The sequence below is a fragment of the Saimiri boliviensis genome, chromosome 2 (assembly GCF_048565385.1).
Source record: "Saimiri boliviensis isolate mSaiBol1 chromosome 2, mSaiBol1.pri, whole genome shotgun sequence".
Taxonomy (NCBI): Eukaryota; Metazoa; Chordata; class Mammalia; order Primates; family Cebidae; genus Saimiri; species Saimiri boliviensis.
The window spans coordinates 169,075,014-169,095,522 of record NC_133450.1 but is presented as its reverse complement, the minus strand read 5'-3'; the positions used below and the strand labels follow the sequence as shown (position 1 = coordinate 169,095,522).

The following is a 20,509-nucleotide window of genomic DNA, read 5'->3' as shown; positions in this document are numbered from 1 at the left end:
CAAGGAATTTCTAATCCAAGATTTAGCTGTATTAAAATAAAAAGCCATTCTGAGTATCTTTTCTAAAGTATTATTAATAAAAATGATTACATATAAAGGAATGATTTAGGCTGGGCACAGTAGCTGACACCCGTAATCCCTTTGGGGGTTACAGGCACTTTGGGAGGCCAAGACAAGGGGCTCACTTGAACCCAGGAGTTTGAGACCAGGACTAGGCAACACAGGGAGTTCCCATCTCTACAAAAAAAAAATTTTTTAATTAGCTGGGTGTGGTTGCATGTGCCTGTAGACCCAGCTTCTTGGTTGGGTGAAGCAGAATTGCTTAAGCCTGGGAGGTCATGGCCTGGGCAACAGAGTGATGCCCTGTCTTTAAAATATATATATATATATATATATATATACAAATTTTTTAAAAAATTCCCAAATGGTAGCAGTAGTTGCTTTCAGATTATAAATAATAGATAACTTGTTTTTCCTTCTGTATCCATATATTCTATTCATGATTTTGTTTTGTTTCTTTAAAGAAGAAACAATATACGTTGTTTTTTAAAAGAAGTTGTACATAGGACACAGTAAAAAAAGAACTATTTTTTTAAAGCATCACAGAAAACACAACAGAATATTTAACAAGTATACACTTGCTTTTCAAATAGAATCTTAATTCATTCTCATAAACATCCTGTGACTTAAGTATCATTATCCTTATTTCTGCAGAAGAGGAAACTGAGGCTCAGAAGGTTAAATAATTTGCCCAAGCAACAGAACTGGGATTTGAATTCGGGAATACTTGTTCCAAGGCCAGTGCTTTTTCCACTAAACCAGGTTGACTCTGACAAGGGAGCATTTTCACATTACCACCTGCTAGTTCTAATTAAGAGATAGTAATTAAACAATTCTCCACTCCTGACAATATTTAAGCTACTGGCAATTTAAAAAAAATTAACATGAACAGCTCTTTATCTGCTGGAAGATATTAAACCTAAACACAAACTATAAGAGAGAAAAAGACTTCAATATGACCCAGTTAGATGCTTTTCACATTTAACTGCAAAGCACAGTTCATTACATTATCTATTAACAGGACATGAAGCATAAAAATGTTGTTTAATGACCAACATACTTATAAAAATTTTCAACTTGACAAATAATAAAAGAAATACAAATTAAAGTAACAAGGACATATCTATCAAATGGGCAAAAAAAAAATTTTAAATAGTAATAGCCAGGCAGGCCCAAAGGTCCAATTCTCATATACCTTAGGAGAGAATGTAATCAGTAGAAACTTGCTGTAGGACAATTGATTATATATACATTTTTTTAATGTATGTGGTTTCTGACCTAGTAATTCCTCATCTAGAAATGTATCCTGATGAAATAATCACAGATATGTGCATAATATTTAGATACCGGTTGTTCATCTTAAAACTTACTTATAATAGCAAAAGAGGGAGGGGAAGCAGAAGAGAAAAAAAAGATGAAGGAAAGGAGTGACAGAAGGAGGAGGTAGAGGAGAAGGAAGAGAAAGAAGCTAAGATAAATCTAAATCTATAAGATTAAATTAGCTTAATAAATCACACACAGTAGACTGAAGTGATTACCAGAAGCTGTGACTCAGGATAGGCAAATTTTTTATTTTTTTATTTTTTTAAATTGTGCTTTAGGTTCTGGGGTGCATGTGCAGATCATGCAGGATTGTTGCATAGGTATACACATAGCAATATGGTTTGCTGCCTCCATTCCCCTGTCACCCACATCTGGCATTTCTCCCCATGTTATCCCTCCCCAACCTCCCCCCACCGACACTGTCCCTCCCTTCCCCCCCGCAACAGACCCCAGTGTGTGATGCTCCCCTCCCTGTGTCCATGTGTTTTCATTGGTCAACACCTACCTATAAATGAAAACTTGCCATGTTTGATTTTCTGTTCTTGTGTCAGTTTGCTAAGAATGATGGTTTCCAGATTCATTCATGTCCCTACAAAGGACACAAACTCATTTCTTATGGCTGCATAGTATTCCCTGGTGTATACGTGCCACATTTTCCTTGTCCAGTCCATTGTCGATGGGCATTTGGGTTCGTTTCAGGTCTTTGCTATTGTAAACAGTGCCACTATGACCATATGTGTGTGGGTGTCCCTATAATCCTTTGATTTATAATCCTTTGGGTATATGCCCAGTAATGGGATTGCTGGGTCAAATGGAATTTCTATTTCTAGATCCTTGAGGAATTGCCACACTGTCTTCCACAGTGGTTGAACTAATTAACACTCCCACCAACAGTGTAAAAGTGTTCCTATTTCTCCACATTCTCTTCAGCATCTGTTGTCTCCAGATTTTTTAATGATAGCCATTCTGTCGTGAGGTAGTATCTCAATGTAGTTTTGATCTGCATTTCTCTAATAATCAGTGATGATGAGCATTTTTTATATGTGTGTTGGCTTCTTTTGGAAAGTGTCTGTTCATATCCTTCTCCCACTTTTGGATGGGTTTGTTTGCTTTTTTTCTTGGAAAGCTGTTTTAGTTATTCCTGATTAGCCCTTTGTCAGATGGGTAGATAACAAAAAATTTTTCTCATTCTGTTGACTGTCAGTTCACTCTAATGATTGTTTCTTTTGCTGTGCAGAAGTTGGAGAGTTTGATTAGGTCCCATTTGTCTATTTTGGCTTTTGTTGCCAATGGTTTTGGTGTTTTAGTCATGAAGTCCTTGCCTATGCCTATGTCCTGAATGGTTTTGCCTAGGTTTTCTTCTAGGGTTTTTATGGTGTTAGGTCTTATGTTTAAGTCTTTAATCCATCTGGAATTAATTCTAGTGTAATGTGTCAGGAAGGGGTCCAGTTTCTGCTTTCTGCACATGGCTAACCAGTTATCCCAACACCATTTATTAAACAGGGAATCCTTTCCCCATTGCTTGTTTTTGTCAGGTTTGTCAAAGATCAGATGGTTGTAGATGTGTGGTGTTGCCTCTGAGGCCTCTGTTCTGTTCCATTGGTCCATATCTCTGTTTTGGTACCAGTACCATGCTATTTTGATTACTGTAGTTTTGTAGTATAGTTTGAAGTCACGTAGTGTGATGCCTCCAGCTTTGTTCTTTTTGCTTAGAATTAACTTGGCTATGTGGGGTCTCTTTTGGTTCCATATGAAGTTTAAAGTGGTTTTTTCCAGTTCTGTGAAGAGGATCAGAGGTAGCTAGATGGGGATAGCGTTGAATCTGTAAATTACTTTGGACAGTATGGCCATTTTCACGATACCGATTCTTCCTAATCATGAGCATAGAATGTTTTTCCATCTGTTTATGTCCTCTCTGATTTCGTTGAGCAGTGGTTTGTAGTTATCCTTGAAGAGGTCCTTTACATCCTTTGTTAGTTGTATTCCTAGATATTTTATTCTTTTGTAGCAATTGTGAATGGCAGTTCAAAAACAATTTCAAATGGTTCAATTTAATACATATATTTGGAAAAATATACTCTAAAATACTAATACCATCCTGGTCATTTTTTTCTCTTCTTAAAGAACACCTATATTTTCCTCTTTAAACTCATGTGTACTTTCTTGTTTTAGATTTCAATACTTTCTAATTTTTCTAAAAACTAAATCTCAATTTCAACATTTACAGGCCAGGACACCCTGGGCCAGTTTATTGAAGTCTCTCAATTTACTCAAAAAAAAAAAAAAAAAAAAACCACAATCAAAATCATAATAATAGTATCTACCTTCACAAAGGTAGTTTAAAATGAAATGCCATCGTTCATGTAAAAACAGTAACACAGAGCCTGGCAAATGTACGCTATCAACTGATGGAATATACGATGTGGTGGTTAGGAAGATACATGTGAAATCTGACTCCCTAGATCTATTACATACTAAAAAATGTGTGAGTTATGTCACCTCTCTGTACCTGTTTTCTCATTTATAAAACAGGAATAATTCCATACGGTTTGTGTGAAGAGCACATAAGTATTTTAAAGTAATTAGCATAATGTCTAGTAAATAGGAAGTTAACGATAAATTTTTGTTATTTTATCATTGATAATAATTGTATTAAGATATTAGAATAGGTACTATTTGTATACATTAATACCAACTTGGAGTTGATTAATTGTATTAAGTGTGATATCCTATACAGAGGCTATACCATTTTTGTTTCCCTGGATTTAGTTCCATTCCAATGAATATAATCTCACTAGTGAAAAATCCACAGTTGTATAATAAAAAACTAGAATTCTATTATACTTTGTAACTAACATTTCTAGAAAATACTATAGTCCTAAATCCATTAATGTAATTTTCTCAGTGACGACTTTTAAATGATAGCTTCTTTTTTTCCTTTGAAATACCTTTACCACAAATATTTAACAGAAAGAAGAATTCTTTCTAACTAAACCTCCTTCCTCTCCACATATGCACTTACATAAGAATCCGAGCAACCCAGACCAAAACCTTCCAGAATCCAAAAGATGCATGGAGTTTCCAATGTCCATTGGGTACAAAATAAGAAAAGCAAAAATATAAAGAGAGGAAGAAGATAAAAGAAACAAAAAATTTATTGTTAATAATTTTATTGTTAATAATAATTATTATTACTGGAAAAGATCTTCACTTTGTTTTCAACGAGAAAGTAAAGACTACTTTTACCTTCTCAATACATGTGAATGCAGGCTTATAACTGAGGTCTCAAAACCATGTTTCATTCTATCCTCACAGAATAAAATTTCACATCTTGGGATCTATTCCCTATTCAACAGATATCATAATTCCCTCCAAGATCCGCACAAACAGAAAATATCCCTTTATGCAAATATCCTTTTATTTTCTTACCTTAACAGCTTCTCCAAGAGTTTGGTTTTTGTCAGCTTCCTCACTGGAGTGCAATTCAAGTCTGTAATTCAATTCCTGTAGTTGTTGTGCCTGCTCATTCAATAGCATTTGTGCCTGCTGTTCCCGAAGTAATGCATTATTTAGCTCTTCACATGCACTTTCAAACTTCTCATGGGTGATCAATTTCTTTAAAAAGTGGAAGGGGAGGAGAAATCAATTATAAAGCTAACTGCATTGTTTTATCATTTAATCTTCAAAACTATATTTGTTAACATAGGGAATATTATATGAACATTTCTAGGCACTTGATACGTGAAAAAAATACAATTAGCTTTTCTTAATTGCATAAGTCAAGATAAAAATACTACCGTGATTTTTAAAGCACAATAGCCATCCTTAGTTATCATTTTCAGTCAAATAAAATCTTTAAAAACTCTTCAAAGTCCAAATAAATCCATAATGCTCAGTTTAAATTTTCATACATGAGCACTTTTCATAAAGATTATGTTTGTGGGGATTAAAATCTTTAACAAATTCCTTGGCTTTTAAGTGATTACCTAAAAGTTTGTGTTCAGTGTATGTTATAGTTCAGGTCTCCCAGTCAAATGTCTTCTCCTCAGGTCTTACATGACTGCACCTCTCCCAACTCCCACTCACTCTATTATGCTATCTTATTTTATTTTCTTCACAGCCATTGTCATTATCTAAATTCATCTCCCTTTTTTTATTGCCTGTCCACACCCTGCCACCAACTACACATATAAAGGTGTAGCTCCACAAAGCAGGGACTTCATTTAGCTTTTCATTCAACATTCAGAAGAACGCCTGACACTGTGAGTGATCAGTATTTGTTGAATGAAAGAATATTCATTTATAAGCATCTGCCAACAAAGTGCACACCATAATATACAACATGGTTTTTACAATACTGTGACTGCTTTGGAGGGCACAGTATTCTGCTCTGGAATAACTAATGACAGTTGTAGATAGGGATGTAGATTCTGGGGCAAGAGAAGCCTGTATAATCTCCTGTTCAAAACATTTAAACAAATGAAACTTAGATACAACAAACAGCAGAGGCATCTTGAAGTATAATGGAGAGGAAGGTTTCACAAAAGGTAGATAACCTGAGAAATATATATGGAAAACTCAAGGGGATCATTCAGGCCACTTAAATACACAAGGTATGCATGTATCTATTTAAAATTTCTAACTTTCCCATTGTTAAAAAAGGATTTGAGGTGGATGAAATATCATTAGCCACAAATATAAAGCAGGTTGGTTTGAAATTTCAAAAAGTCTTGGAGGAAAAAGCAGGAAAAAATCCTTTTGATTCTAAGCATCTATGTATAAATTATCGTAACTGAATATAGACTTTGATTTTTCTGACAAATAAGACAAAAATAGAAAAGCCTGTCTCTCTATATGAACTGCAAGCATGCAAAAATAGAAGTCTTTCTCTGTGTGTGAACTGCAAGCATGCAGTTCATATAGAGAGAAAGACTTCTGCTGAAACTAAGTTTCAGGATAAATCAATTACATAGGTCTTTCTATATTAGACTACATAAGCACTCAGTTTTATTTGGGCACCAGGTACCTTGCCTGCCACTTTGATGAAGCAACTGCCTTTTAAAACTCTTATTTCTCTTTTTAAGGGTGCATTCCTCAACAATTTAAGAGTGCGCTTCTCAACAATGATGACATTTTAAAAGCCAATAGTGTAGCATAAAAACAGATATCTAATGATTCACCCAAGTTAATATAAATTAATGAAACTGATCAGAAGCCACAAAGGAAAGTTGCCTCATTTTCTGAAAGTCACCTAGTAAAAGGTGTATCTAATAAGTCACTGATACTTGTACAGTGCTGGGACGGTACAGAACACTCAGCTTTTTACTCCCTGTTAACAGCTGCTGGACTCTCCATATTGTGCTATTATAACCAAACCCTCAGCTTTCAAAACATCAAATCTAACAGTCTCCTCTCAGCACTCCAGTTCTATTTCTATTTGTTAACATCCCTCTATGCTCTGGGTCTTGTGAACATATATTTTAATATGTAATCTATCTTTAATTTATTGTGTTGTTTAAAATTACCACTCCTTGCCATAAGACCATTCTGTCCTTTCCAATTCACTTGACCATCAAGTGAGTAAAGATCTTTCCATCAGCATCCCCACCATTTTGCAGGACTTTCTTGTTGTAACAGAATGTGTGTTCCCTTCACAGTCCTCCAAAATTTTCCCTTTACCTAAAAACTTGCGTAATTTTAGCCTCTCTCTTATCCATCCATCCCTCCCAGAGACTGGCTGTATTCTGTTTATTCCTCTGTAAAGTAAATAGAATCAGTCAAGTATAGCAATGCAGAATAAGAAAGATGTCGTGTGAAAGCAAGTGTAAGGAGCTAACAAATGCGGAGGTTAGCTGTTAAAGAACATCAGTAGATGGACATAATAATCTAAAACCATTAAAGTACTAAATAGCTTTTGGTGGGCAGGATGTTTTTCTTTATATTACAATTTTAAACCAACTGTAAAGAACTTATTTTATTTTCTCCAATATATTTTGTCTGAAATCAGTGAGAGACAAATGGTTGTAGGTATGCTCTCCAATTTTCTTACAGGAAAATAGCATCTTTTCTTCATCTAGTATGTTTTTAACAAAACAACCCTTTGTTAACACACCTACATATCAACATTAACCACTATAATGAAGTGGATAAAAGCATGAGTTATACAGCCACACAACCCAAGTTCAAATCCTATATTAACACTAGCACAATTATATTATCATAGGATTAAAAACTAAACTACTATACCTGCTGCTGCCTCTGTTACTGCAAATATTAAAACTGTGAATTCCAAATTAACCAAATATACACTTAAAAGCACATTTAAACTGAAGTTATAGTAGCTGTTTTAAGTTGTACGCAGTCTGGAAGTTTCAGAGTAATCTTTTAACTCTATGTTCCCATATCCACATTAAAAACAGCAATGTTAATAATATCCCAACTCCAAACAGAATACGTGGATGTCTGCATTATATTGTGCTGCATACACTTATACATTTTGTTCTTGATCTAATGGTATTTGACATACAGCCTTGCTTTTTCAGCTATTTTCTGCTTTTTAAAATAATATATATAAATCATAGGTGGACATGAGACAAACAATATTTCTTTGGGAAAGCAATTTAATTTCATACTAAATAATCTAATTTATTCAAAATACTCAATATAAGAAGAAAAGAAGCCAGGCGTGGTGGCTCACACCTGTAATCCCAGCACTTTGGGAGGCCAAAGTGGGTGGATCACCTGAAGTCAAGAGTTCGAGACCACCCTGGCCAACATGGAGAAACCCCATCTCTACCAAAAATACAAAAATTAGCCAGACATGGTGGCAGGTGCCTCCCATATGTTTGGGAGGCTGAGGCAGGAGAATCACTTGAACCCAGAAGGCGGAGGTTGCAGTGAGCCAAGATCACCCCACTGCACTCCAGCCTGTACAATAGAGTGAGATTCCATCTAAAAAAAAAAAAATTAAAAAAAGAAAAAGAGAGGAAATCTCTCTCCCCGAAAACCCCCCAAACTCAGCCTACATCAGCAACTGGGGGCATTTTAGAAGGGAAGTTTTCTGAAGAAAAAATAATGTTATTAATAGGGTTTTGAATGATTTGAAAAATCAAACATAATAAAACTTAAAGAAAAAAGGATATCGAGATAAAGAAACAGATATCACCAAAGCAACAGTTTTCTAAATGATATACACTTACAGACTGCTTAAATTCATTTAACTGAATTTGAAGACCCTGGGCTTTGTCAAGCTCCTTTTTCATTTCATTCACACTTCGTTTGAATTCTGTGACCTCTAAGCGTAGTGAGCGGCGCTCTACTTCTGCAGCATGCAGTCTTTGTGTAAATCCAAATATTTGTTTCTGCAATGATGCTGTGCTTTTCTGTTGTTAAATAAGAACAATTTTACAGTAACTACAGATGGACTAACAATAGCAATAACCATTTTTCTAAATTAAATGTAACTTAGATTATCCAAAAAACAGTACCAGCTATTACAGAAACGTAGAGGTGAAAACTTTATTTTTTTATGTCACCAATGATTTAGCTTATGAAAAATAAACACCTAAAGAAAAGAAATAATCTATGGCTAAACATGAAACTGATAGCTGTTTGGGTCTCATACAATTCTGTTGCAGTGCATTTATAGAGAACAATAAACTTAGCACTAATGTCATGAATTTTTTTTATTTTTTTGAGACAGAGCTCTGTTGACCAGGCTGGAGTGCAATGGCACAATTTCGTTTCATTGCAACCTCCACCTCCTGAGTTCAAGCGATTCTCGTGCCTCAGCCTCCTTGAGTAGCTGAGATTAGAGGAACCCACCACCACATCTGGCTAATTTTTGTATTTTTGGTAGAGACAGCGTTTCACCATGTTGGCCAGGCTGGTCTCAAACTCCTGACCTCAGGTGATCCACCTGCCTCAGTCTCCCAAAGTACTGGGACTACAGGCATCGGCCACTGCGCCTGGCCCATGACTTGTATTTTGATATTTTGGACATTTATTTGGAAGTATTTTTATTCACTTTAATAAAATTTTACATGAGCTCTAGAGAAGATCCAGGTACATTTGTGTACAACTAATAATTTAAACTACAAATTTGGCTGATTCAAAATTAAACCTACAAGTTCTTAGGTTACTACTAAATAAAAGTTTATACATACCATAATGGGCACATGGCCACACAAACCATATTTTAGGGCCAGGGTGTTCACTTTATGAAGTCCATGGGCCAGCCTCTGAACCAGAGAATCTTTTTCTACATATGTAATACTCCTGCTACTGTGCAGAGGTATACATTCCATTACCAGACTAATTTTTTCCATGAGTTTTGCAAAAGAATTCTTGGCTGCACCTATGAGTAAATGTCCACAAATTCTGGAATTTGGATCTTCACAGAAAAAGAAAAAAAGACACAAAAAAATGTGGATTGTCTCTTGTTCATTTCACAACACTGCTGATCACATAATGAAAATATTTTTAATTACATAATTCCCATTCACCTGTAGTAATTCATTCAAAAAGTTCCTTCCCACATTATTTTCACTAGGAGAAAAAGGAATTCAGAAAAAAGCTGACCTACTAAAGAATGTAACAAAAAAAAAAAACCTGCATGTATTTACGGTATGCCATTCACATGGAATACTATGATACTAAAAATTCATCATTCTTTTCTTTGTTTTAAAACTTAACATAAATCTATTTTCTATTTATAACTACTGAAGCTTGTTACCTTCATGCCATACTATTTGTATTCTAAGACAAGAAAATATAATTTGCCTTATTTCAAGGCAATTAAAATTTTACAAATACAATTACTTATTTCCCCACAGGATTTTGGTAATCATCCTTCTCATATAATGGACCTAAGGTCCCAGTATATCCAACATGGCCTGCTTACTGCTAGATTCATCAGGTCTGTAATTAATAATTGTATTTAGTGTTGATAAATAAAATTGTCAGTGCTCTTTCTACTAATTGGTATTCCAGATAATGGTTAACAGGTTTATTTATGCCTTAATAAAGTCATGTAATTTCATTTTCCCTCTGCTAGGTAGGTCTTAATCTGTCATTACTTGTCTTATGATAACATCCATGTAAAATGACAAGCACAGAAAGATTATTTAAATAGACAGTATAACATTCTACATTTTTAAGAGCCTCTGCTGTTGGTGTTAATTTAAATCTTGTCTTTACATCATAAGCACAAAAAGCAAATTTAGCTGGTCTTACCCAATTAAAAATGTTTCATACTTCTAAGAATACATATAGTTCAACATCGAAGAGCAATATTGACTGAGAAGGTAATCAGCCAGTGGTTTTCTATGGCATAAAAAAACTGTCCATTCATGGAGATTCTGTTCTAAAATTTGAGCTATATTCTACATTCTTCAATGTTTAAAGGAAAGACAAATTTTAAAATCTATGTAGCAGTCAGAATTTGAAAATGATCTTGCTTAGGAGTTATACATAAATTGGAAATAAAGTGAATAAAAGCATAAAATCCTCCTGGTAAAATTTATTTCTATCAGTTATTGATGTATAAACTTCTAAGAATATAAATATAAGGCAATATAAGTTTAATTCTATATGCCACTCATTATAAATATACTCTGTGAGAGTCCCATGGAAAAAAAAAACAAAGTATAATGTAAATACACAGTACTTTTGTTAACAAGTATATTCTTTAAATAAATAATGGATGAAAAAGAATTAAGTAGCTTTATATGGAAATCAACATACAATACAGAATACTGAGTTAAAGGAATTTACTAAAGTACTGTATGAATTAAATAGGCCACTGTTGAATGAATGAACTAAGAGTAAAATTTATTTTGTGTATAACATTCAATATAACATATCATTTCAATACCTAATATATGTGTATTCCCTGTTTCTCCAACTACCTTGTAATTATTTATCTGTGTCTTTTTTCATCTTAATGAACTCTTTATCTTCACTGTGCCAGCCCAGCATATGTGGGTATTTTTTATATGTTTGATAGATTAATTATATTTATTTCCATAGCAACTGCAATAATGCTGAACACAAGAATGCATTCAATAATACCAAGAGGAATTAATTTTAACTCTTATGCCAAATATTATTTTTAAATAAACAATATAAAATTTCATTATTTTAGGAAATTTCAGGATATAAAGACATTTTCACAAAGAGCCTTTAAAAGCAAAAATCAAATGTAATTAAATTTTAATAAATAATGGTTTTTTACTTTGTCACAGAAATGTTTGTATAGACACTGACTGCTCTAAATGGTGATACTAAATAACAATATAATTCTGCAAGGCATTCTTCTAAATTTTTAAGAAGTGAAAGTCATAACTGCTGACTCTCAATGAATTACAGTAAAAGCACTACATAATTTATAAGAAGTGTTTTTACAATATAGTTCACATTATACATACAGAGTGAAATTTTTTATATTTCAATAGGTTTGAAGGAACAGGTGGTGCTTGGCTACATGAATAAATATTTTAGTGGTGATTTCGGAGATTTTGGTGCACCTATCACCCAGGCAGTGTACACTGGACCTGGTGCTTACTCTTTTATCCCTCGTCACCCCACACCTTTTCCCCCAAGTCCCCAAAGTCCAATGTATCACTTGTATGCCTTTGAATCCTCATAGCGTAGCTCCCACATGTGAATGAGAATATATGATATTTGGTTTTCCATTCTGAGTTACTTCACTTAGAATAATGGTCTCCATTCCCAACCAGGTTGCTACAAATACCATTATTTCATTACTTTTTATGGCCGAGTACTATTCCATGATATACAGATACCATATTTTCTTTATCCACTTGTTGACTGATGGGCATTTGGGCTGGTTTCACATTTTTGCAATTGCAAATTATGCTGCTATAAACATGCATGTGCAAGTATCTTTTTTGTATAATGGCTTCTTTTCCTTTGAGTAGATGCCTAGTAGTGGGATTACTGGATCAAATGGTATATTTACTTTTCGTTCGTTGGGGAATCTCCACACTGTTTTCCATAGTGGTTGTACTAGTTTACATTCCCACAAACAGTGTAAAACTGTTCCCTTTTCATTGTATCCATGTGAACATTTATATTTTTTTTATGGCCATTCTTACAGGAGTGAGGTGGTATGGCATTGTGGTTTTGATTTGAATTTCCCCAATCATTAGTGATGAATATTTTTCAACATTCTTATTGGCCATTTGTATATCTTTTGAGGATTATCTATTCATATCTTTAGCCTACTTTTTGATTACTTTTCTTTTTTTTTTTTTTTTTTTTTTGAGACAGAATCTCTCTCTCTGTTACCTAGGCTGGAGTGCAAAGATGCGATCTCAGCTCATTGCAACCTCCGCCACCTGGGTTCAGGTGATTCTCTCACTTCAGCCTTCCAAGCAGCTGGGGTTATAGGCACCCACCACCACATCCAGCTAATTTTTGTATTATTAGTAGAGACGGGGTTTCATCACATTGACCAGGCTGGTCTTGAACTCCTGACCTCAAGTGACACACCCACCTCAGCCTCCCAAAGTGCTGGGATTACAGGTGTGAGCCACCGCATCTGACCTAATGAGATTGCTTTGTTCTTGCTGATTTGAGTTATTTGTAGAAGATTGTGAACATTTTCTCCCCACTCTGTAGGTTGTCTGTTAACTCTGCTGCTTATTTCTTTCACTGTGCAGAAGCTTTTTAGTTTAATTGTGCCCTATCTATTTATCTTTGTTTCTGTTGTATTTGCTTTTGGGTCAGAGTGCAATTAATTCTATTTTAAATAAATAAAGAAACAAAGAAATCCTCTAGTGATATGATTGTAAAATTATTTGTATAATAATACAGAAATAAGAGGAAAAAAAACAAAGTCACTAAAGTTCCTCATGTATACTTGTCTAGACTGTTTTAAATTTTTGACTTGTTACACTTAACAAATTCTTACATTAAATACATTTGTTAATGACTTTCCTCCTATTTAATAAAATGTGTCTTGAATAAAAAGATGAACCCTATATTCTGAAATTACTTTTTCCAATAGAAGTGGGGAAAATGTACATCTAGGGCTAAAATCTTCAAAACAATTTCATAAAGAATTGTTTCAACCTGTCGTTCTAAATCTGTGGGCTGCAGATCTTGATAAGGTAGGGAACAAAAGATGTTGAAAAGTTATTGCAAGAGTTCCACTATTTTCAACTGCACTAACCATTGTGCATTTTGATTTTTATTTAGCCCTAACAAAATATATGCATGAATAATATATATACATGATATTTTAAGTATTAAAATTAAAAGTCCCTTGAAAACATTACATATATCAACTGCTACTAAAAATACATCTATCATATGGAAGAGAGAGCAATCTACCTTTTTTCTTATTAAATGAAGTCCTCATACTCAAAGATTTAGAAATATTCCTTTAACCAAAAAAGGTAATAATTAGTAATGTTTAAAATAATGTTAGTAATGAGTATAACAGTACCAATAACAAATATTACGATAATGAGTACTGTTAATAATAATGTTAGTAATATTAACAATGAGTATTGCTAACTAAATTAAATTTCACCTCAGTTCTACACACTTGGTAACATTTTGTTAACTCTGACATCTCCATTTCCCTTGCAATATTCCCATTTCTTGTTCTTAATGTTTCTCCAATTTATTCCATTTTCTCTATAGTCATGGCCATATCTAAGACACACTCTTCTCCAGTCTTTCCCCTCTTAAATCCATTCTCCACGTTGTAGACAGAATAACTCCTAACACAACACTAGGATCTCATCATACCCATTGCTTTTACACCTCAATGACTTTCTCTAATCTAAGACTGGATTTCAAACTCCTTAAAACGTGGCTGAAAAGCATCTGGTCCCTATTTACTTTCACAGAAACATCTTTCACTATTTATATGCAACTTTATTTACATGCAACTCCTTTTAAGTGACCCCAATACATCACAATCTAAGGCATTCCCTCGGAGCAAAAATTATGTTTGGGTTCCAAACTGCTAATAATTAAAGAAAGGTGAATATGGACATCATTTTTCAAACTTGGGAGGCAAACATTATAGTAAGATATTTGCTTCAAAGCAATCTTTTATCAAAAAATTACTGGGCTAAACAAGCCTTGAAAACTATAAAAAAAAAAAAAGTAATAAGTGAATTTGTCTTATTGTGAAACATATGGATATACACTCATGTAAAAAGCCATATGATACTAGTAGTAAAAGAGGTTGGGAGACTAATGGAGTAAACTAGAAATACAGGAAATAGATCCACAAATTTATAATAATTTAACATGATAAACTGTATATCTTAATCAGGGAAAAGATGGATTACAGAATTTTAAAATATTGGTGCAGGCCAGGCCTGGTGACTCATGCCTATAATACCAGCACTTCGGGAGGCCAAGGTGGGCAGATAACTTGAGGCCAGGAGTTGGAGACCAGCCTGGCCAACACAGAGAAACCCCATTTCTATTAAAAATTTAAAAACTCAGCTGAGTGTGGTGGTGCATGTCTGTCATCCCAGCTACTTGAGACACTGAGGCACAAGAATCACCTGAACCCAGGAGGCAGAGGTTGCAGTAAGCTGAGATTGGCCACTGGACTCCAGCCTGGGCAACAGAGCAAGACTCTGCCCCCGCATAAGCCCCGCCCCACAAAAAAAAAAGCTACCTGGTCATCTGGATGCAAATAAAGTTTAGTCGTTTACTCACTATTTATACAAAAAACAATTCCAGATAAACTCCAGATTTAATGTATCAAAAGTATTCTACTAAAATATGAGCAATACAACTTTGAGGTTAGGCTAGCCTTTCTAAGTAAATTACCATAAGAAAAATCAGAAATAAATGATTAATAATTTTTAAATTACATAAAAAATATCACAAGCAAAATTAAAACACCAGCTGCAAAATTATTTGCCCTATCTATGATAAAGTGCTAATATACATGATACACAGAGTTTTTATAATTCCATAAGACACAAATACACACTCCCAAATATGATCATAATATAATCTGTAGAATATGAATGGGCTTAAAACAAATGAAAATATGTGCAACCTAACTACCAATCAAAGAATACAAATAAGTAATTTATAGTGTCTTTTGCCTTTTACATTCCTAAAGGTCAAAGAGATTGTCAAAATTTTGTGTGCCAAAAGTATTATGAGAAAACCAGAATACTCAACACTGCTCACGAAAGAACAACATAAAGCATACTGACAGTATTTTTTAAATGTAACATATACAATCCCATTTCTTATGAATTTAGCAAGGAAATAACTGCACAAGTATAGAATGATTTTATACACAAGCATATTAACTATAGTATGGCTGATTACAATACTGCTTAAAATGGTGAAAAAAAAGAAAAAATAAATATCCATCAACAGGAAATTTGCTGAGTAAATTACAGTAAATATATACAGTGCAATGAGTATGTAACTAAATACAATTAATGATATAGATCTATTTTATTGATATGAAAAGATATTCATTATCCATTGAGTTGAGGGGAAAATAATTACAATGAAGCATGATTATATGATTCCCTCATATAATACTGTGTGTGTGTGTGTGTGTGTGTGTGTGTGTGTGTGAGAGAGAGAGAGAGAGAGAGAGAGAGAGATTATATTTGTACATATGTATGGAATACTTGTAGAGATCATCAAAATGTTAAAAATGGTTGGAGTTGACCCTTTGAGTGATTTTTACTTACTTTGTAAGTTTCTGTATTCTGTGAAGGTTTTACACTGGGCATAAGCATTTTCACAGAAATAACAAACTATTTTTAAAAGCACCATGTACTACGTTACTCGTTCATTCACTAAACAGCTAGCTATAGAATAGCTCATACACTTAAGGGACTGTGTTGGGCAATGGAGAGAGGGAACTTGTAACATTGATTAAGAATCATTAACTCCTATTTATATTGTATTATTATTATACAAATGCCCCCAAATAAGAATATTCAGAAACATATTTTGATTTAGACAATAATACTTTCGTTATCATTTTAGATATTTTAGACGAATGATATATTTGTGCTGTAGACACCTTTGGTAGTGGTTCTCTTTCTCAGAATAACCATTTTAAATCCATAAATCAAGAAATGTGGGATTACAAAGGAAACAAATTTTTCTGAAATATAGTTTTCAAAATATTTTGTTTGATTATTAATCCATTAAGTAAAAGACAGTACATTTAAAATATAGATAGTTTTTTAAAAGGCATAGCATAGTGAAAGTTTCTACATAAACCAAATGAGAACATTGAACTTCTTGGGCATCATACATGTCATGTTGGACATCAAGTTTTTTATATATTTAATAATGATAAAAGTCCTGATTCATAAATACGGTATTTATGCTACAAATGTAATTAAAGCTTTGAAGTTTGTTTTACAACTTAGGGAGGGCTTCTCACAAAAAATACCAGAATTCTCCAAGGCTTTTAAATCCAAACCTAGTGTAGTAAGTTTTTTGTCCTAAACTCAATGAGTTCATCTTTGGCTAGGTCAACATATTCAATGCAATTTGTATTGGAAAGAAAAGAACTATGAATCCATGGTTCAAATTTTATGCTACTTATATAGAAGTAACTTCAGTAATTCTTGTGAAGGAGTTCTGAAGTCTTTCCAAGTGCTTAAGGCTACTCTTTCAAAGAAAATAACAGTGAATTTTATATTTAGGGAATGCTGAAAAGCATCATGAAGTACACAGAACTTCATTTTGATGGATGAACAACTAAGAGCAGAGTTGCCCTTTCACTTGGCCAGCTGTACTGTACCAACATCTATTGGTACAGGGGAGACTATGATTACTTGCCATGTAAGTGGTGACTTTCATGATTACTGATTAGTTAAGATGAGCATCAACTACACATGAGATAGCTGCAGTAACTGTATTACAATATAAAAATATCTGTGACTTCTATTAGTAGCAAAGTCACTATGCTGCTAATATTATCATGGCCTATCGCTACCATTCATAACTGAAGGATAAAAAAAAATAAGAAATGTAGAATATAAAGAATAAGAGTAAGAATAAAAGTATGTTACAGTGACTGTCAGGTTTCTATTTTAGGTACTATTTGGCAGATGGTCATGTCAATTACAAAGATAGTTTTCAGAAGGAAGTTCTGGGACTAAGAAAGTGGGTAAAATTTTGAATATGCTAAATTTTAGGGATTTTTTTAGGACACTCATAGGAAGCTAGGTATACAGGCTTTCAGATGAGGAATGAGGTCTAGGTTACAAATAACATTTGGAAGCCATAGCATACAGATGGTAAATAAAGCCCTAACTATACATGGGAATTCTCTGAACAACAAGGAATAAAGTCATGGCTAAGTGACTAAGCACAGTGGCTTACCCTTGTAACCCTAGCACTTTGGGATGCCAAGGCGGGTCCACTGTCTAAGCTCAGGAGTTCAAGACCAGCCTGGGCAACATGGAGAAACCCCATCTCTACTAAAAATAATTTTTTTAAAAAAAATAGCTAAGAAAAGACCCATAGCTAAAATCCTACTCCAAAAAGCAAGGAAGGAAGGAAGGAAGGAAGGAAGGAAGGAAGGAAGGAAGGAAGGAAGGAAGGAGGGAGGGAGGGAGGGAGGGAGGGAGGGAGGGAGGGAGGGAAGGGAGGGAGGGAGGGAGGGAGGGAGGGTGGAAGGAAGGAAGGAAGGAAGGAAGGAAGGAAAGAGAGAAGGAGAGGGGAGGGGAGAGGAGGGGAGAAGGATGGGCAAGACAGGACCCATAGGGCACACACACATTAAATGGAAAGGCCCAAACAGGACATGAAAGGAGGAGAAACAGGAGTGATGCCATGGACATCAAAAGGATCTGGAAGAAGTGATCAGCAATGTCGAATACCAAAGGCAGAACAGTGATCTGTAAATGTCTCCACTAATGTACTCTGTAATTTTTTTTAACTATGTGTGCTGTGTAAGAAAAATAATGACCTCGCTAAAGATGTCCACATCCTAATCCCTGGAACCTGTGACTGTTTTATGTTACAAAGCAAGAGGGAATTAAGGTTGTAGATGGAATGAAGGTTGCTAATCAGCAGACTTTAAAATAAAAAGATTAACCTAGATTATTCAAGTAGACCCAACATAATTACAAGAGTCCTTTAACATGGTACACAGAAGAGGAGGTCAGAGTCAGAGAGAGATTTGCAGATACAATACTGCTGGCTTTCACCCTAACAAAGTTCATGAATGTTGGCAAAAGACACAAGACTCCTAGGTGAGAGACAAGGGACTTTAACACTCATGGCACTGGAAGCAGCCGGAGCTTATTATGCACTACAGTTCCTCTTACTCCCCAAGTCCCATGGAGGTGACACACAGTGACCTAGGCTAATGCCTTGCATTGACTTAGGCTAATGCCTTGCATGTAGTGGCTTTGTGTCATAGTTGAGAAATCCAGAACTTCAGAAACCCAAATCTTTTATAATGAGCTGAAAACAAACCTGCCCGATCTTTTCCCAAAGAAAACTTTTTTTTATTATACTGGAAAGTAAATAAGCATGTCCTCTGCTCTGGAGGGAAGTAGTATATTTTCCAAGGCTGTTTGCTACATAAACTTCCTTGAAAAGATGGCTTACAAATAAATAAGAAAGTTAGTGCCTCTGCTCACAAGACATGCAGAAACACAAGAACTATGGAGAATTTTCTCCCGACAATTATAACTATTCCCTTGCATATACTTTCAATTTCCTTGCTGCTTTCTTTCCATTATATTTACCTGGCAAAACCCTAACATGATTAAGTAAAACAACGTCCTATGCCTTGACACCTAGGCAGCTAATTATCTAATGAACTTACTCTCCCACTCACCTGAATGACTATTTCTCACTTTCTCCTCTCCTCCTCAAATAAATAATATCTTCTCTCCTTCCTCCATCTCCTTCCTCCATTGATAGTCTTGCATATTTTACTAAATAGTAGCAAGCAGAAAAGAATTCTCACATACATCTACTACCAAATCTACCAACCAACCTGCATCTGTACCCATATACACTGCCTTTCCTCCTATTACAATGCCTGAACAGTTTGTGCCAACCTTCCTCCCCATTTTTGTGCACTGGACCCCATCCCTTTCATCAACTCAGAGACTTTACATTTGCAGCTGTGCCTTCCCTCATGTATCAATCTTTTCTCTTTTGTCTATTGAATCATTCCCCTTACGACACAAACACACTGAATTACTTCTCATCTTAAAATAAAAACCTCTGACAAAAACAAGAAATGGGGAAAGGATTCCCTGTTTAATAAATGGTGTTGGGAAAACTGGCTAGCAGTGTGCAAAAAGCAGAAACTGGACCCCTTCCTTACACCTTACATTAAAATTAACTCCAGATGGATTAAAGACTTAAACATAGGACCCAACACCATAAAAACCCTGGAAGAAAATCTAGGCAAAACCATTCAGGACACAGGCATAGGCAAGGACTTCAAAACACCAAAACCAACACTAAAACACCAAAACCATTGGCAACAAAAGCCAAAATAGACAAATGGAACCTAATCAAACTCCACAGCTTCTGCACAGCAAAAGAAACAGTCATTAGACTGAATCGGCAACCAACAGAATGGGAAAAAATTTTTGCATTCTACCCATCTGACAAAGGGCTGATATCCAGAATTTACAAAGAACTAAAACAGATCTAAGAAAAAAACAAACAAGCCCATTCAAAAGTGGGCAAAGGATATAAACAGACACTTTACAAAAGAAGACATGCATGAGGCCAACAAACATGAGAAAATGTTCATCATCACTGGTTATTAGAGAAATGCAAATCAAAACTACATTGAGATACCATCTCACACCAGTTAGAATGGCAATCATTAAAAAATCTGGAGACAACAGATGCTGGAGAGGATGAGGAGAAATAGGAACACTTTTACACTGTTGGTGGGAGTGTCAATTAGTTCAACCACTGTGGAAGACAGTGTGGTGATTCCTCAAGGACCCAGAAATGGAAATTCCATTTGACCCAGCAATCCTATTACTTGGTATATATCCAAAGGATTATAAATCGTTCTACTGTAAGGACACATGCACACGAATGTTCACTGCAGCACTGTTTACAATAGCAAAGACCTGGAAGCAACCCAAATGCCCAT

At 34.7% G+C, this 20,509-nt stretch overlaps 1 protein-coding gene across 15 annotated transcripts in view; it reads right to left on the bottom strand.

Moving 5' to 3' along the window:
- The window catches only part of CCDC171 (coiled-coil domain containing 171), a 545,371-nt gene that overhangs the window by 367,105 nt on the left and 157,757 nt on the right, over positions 1 to 20,509 (bottom strand). For 14 of the 15 annotated variants that reach the window (XM_074394865.1, XM_074394866.1, XM_074394867.1 and 11 more), the window contains 3 exons: positions 9,549 to 9,775; positions 8,583 to 8,765; positions 4,813 to 4,998 (listed from right to left, as the gene is read on the bottom strand). In XM_074394865.1, the coding sequence (XP_074250966.1) occupies positions 4,813 to 4,998; positions 8,583 to 8,765; positions 9,549 to 9,775 (596 nt within the window). The remainder of the gene's footprint in view (positions 1 to 4,812; positions 4,999 to 8,582; positions 8,766 to 9,548; positions 9,776 to 20,509) is intronic. The other variant, XM_074394874.1, reaches the window with a different exon arrangement.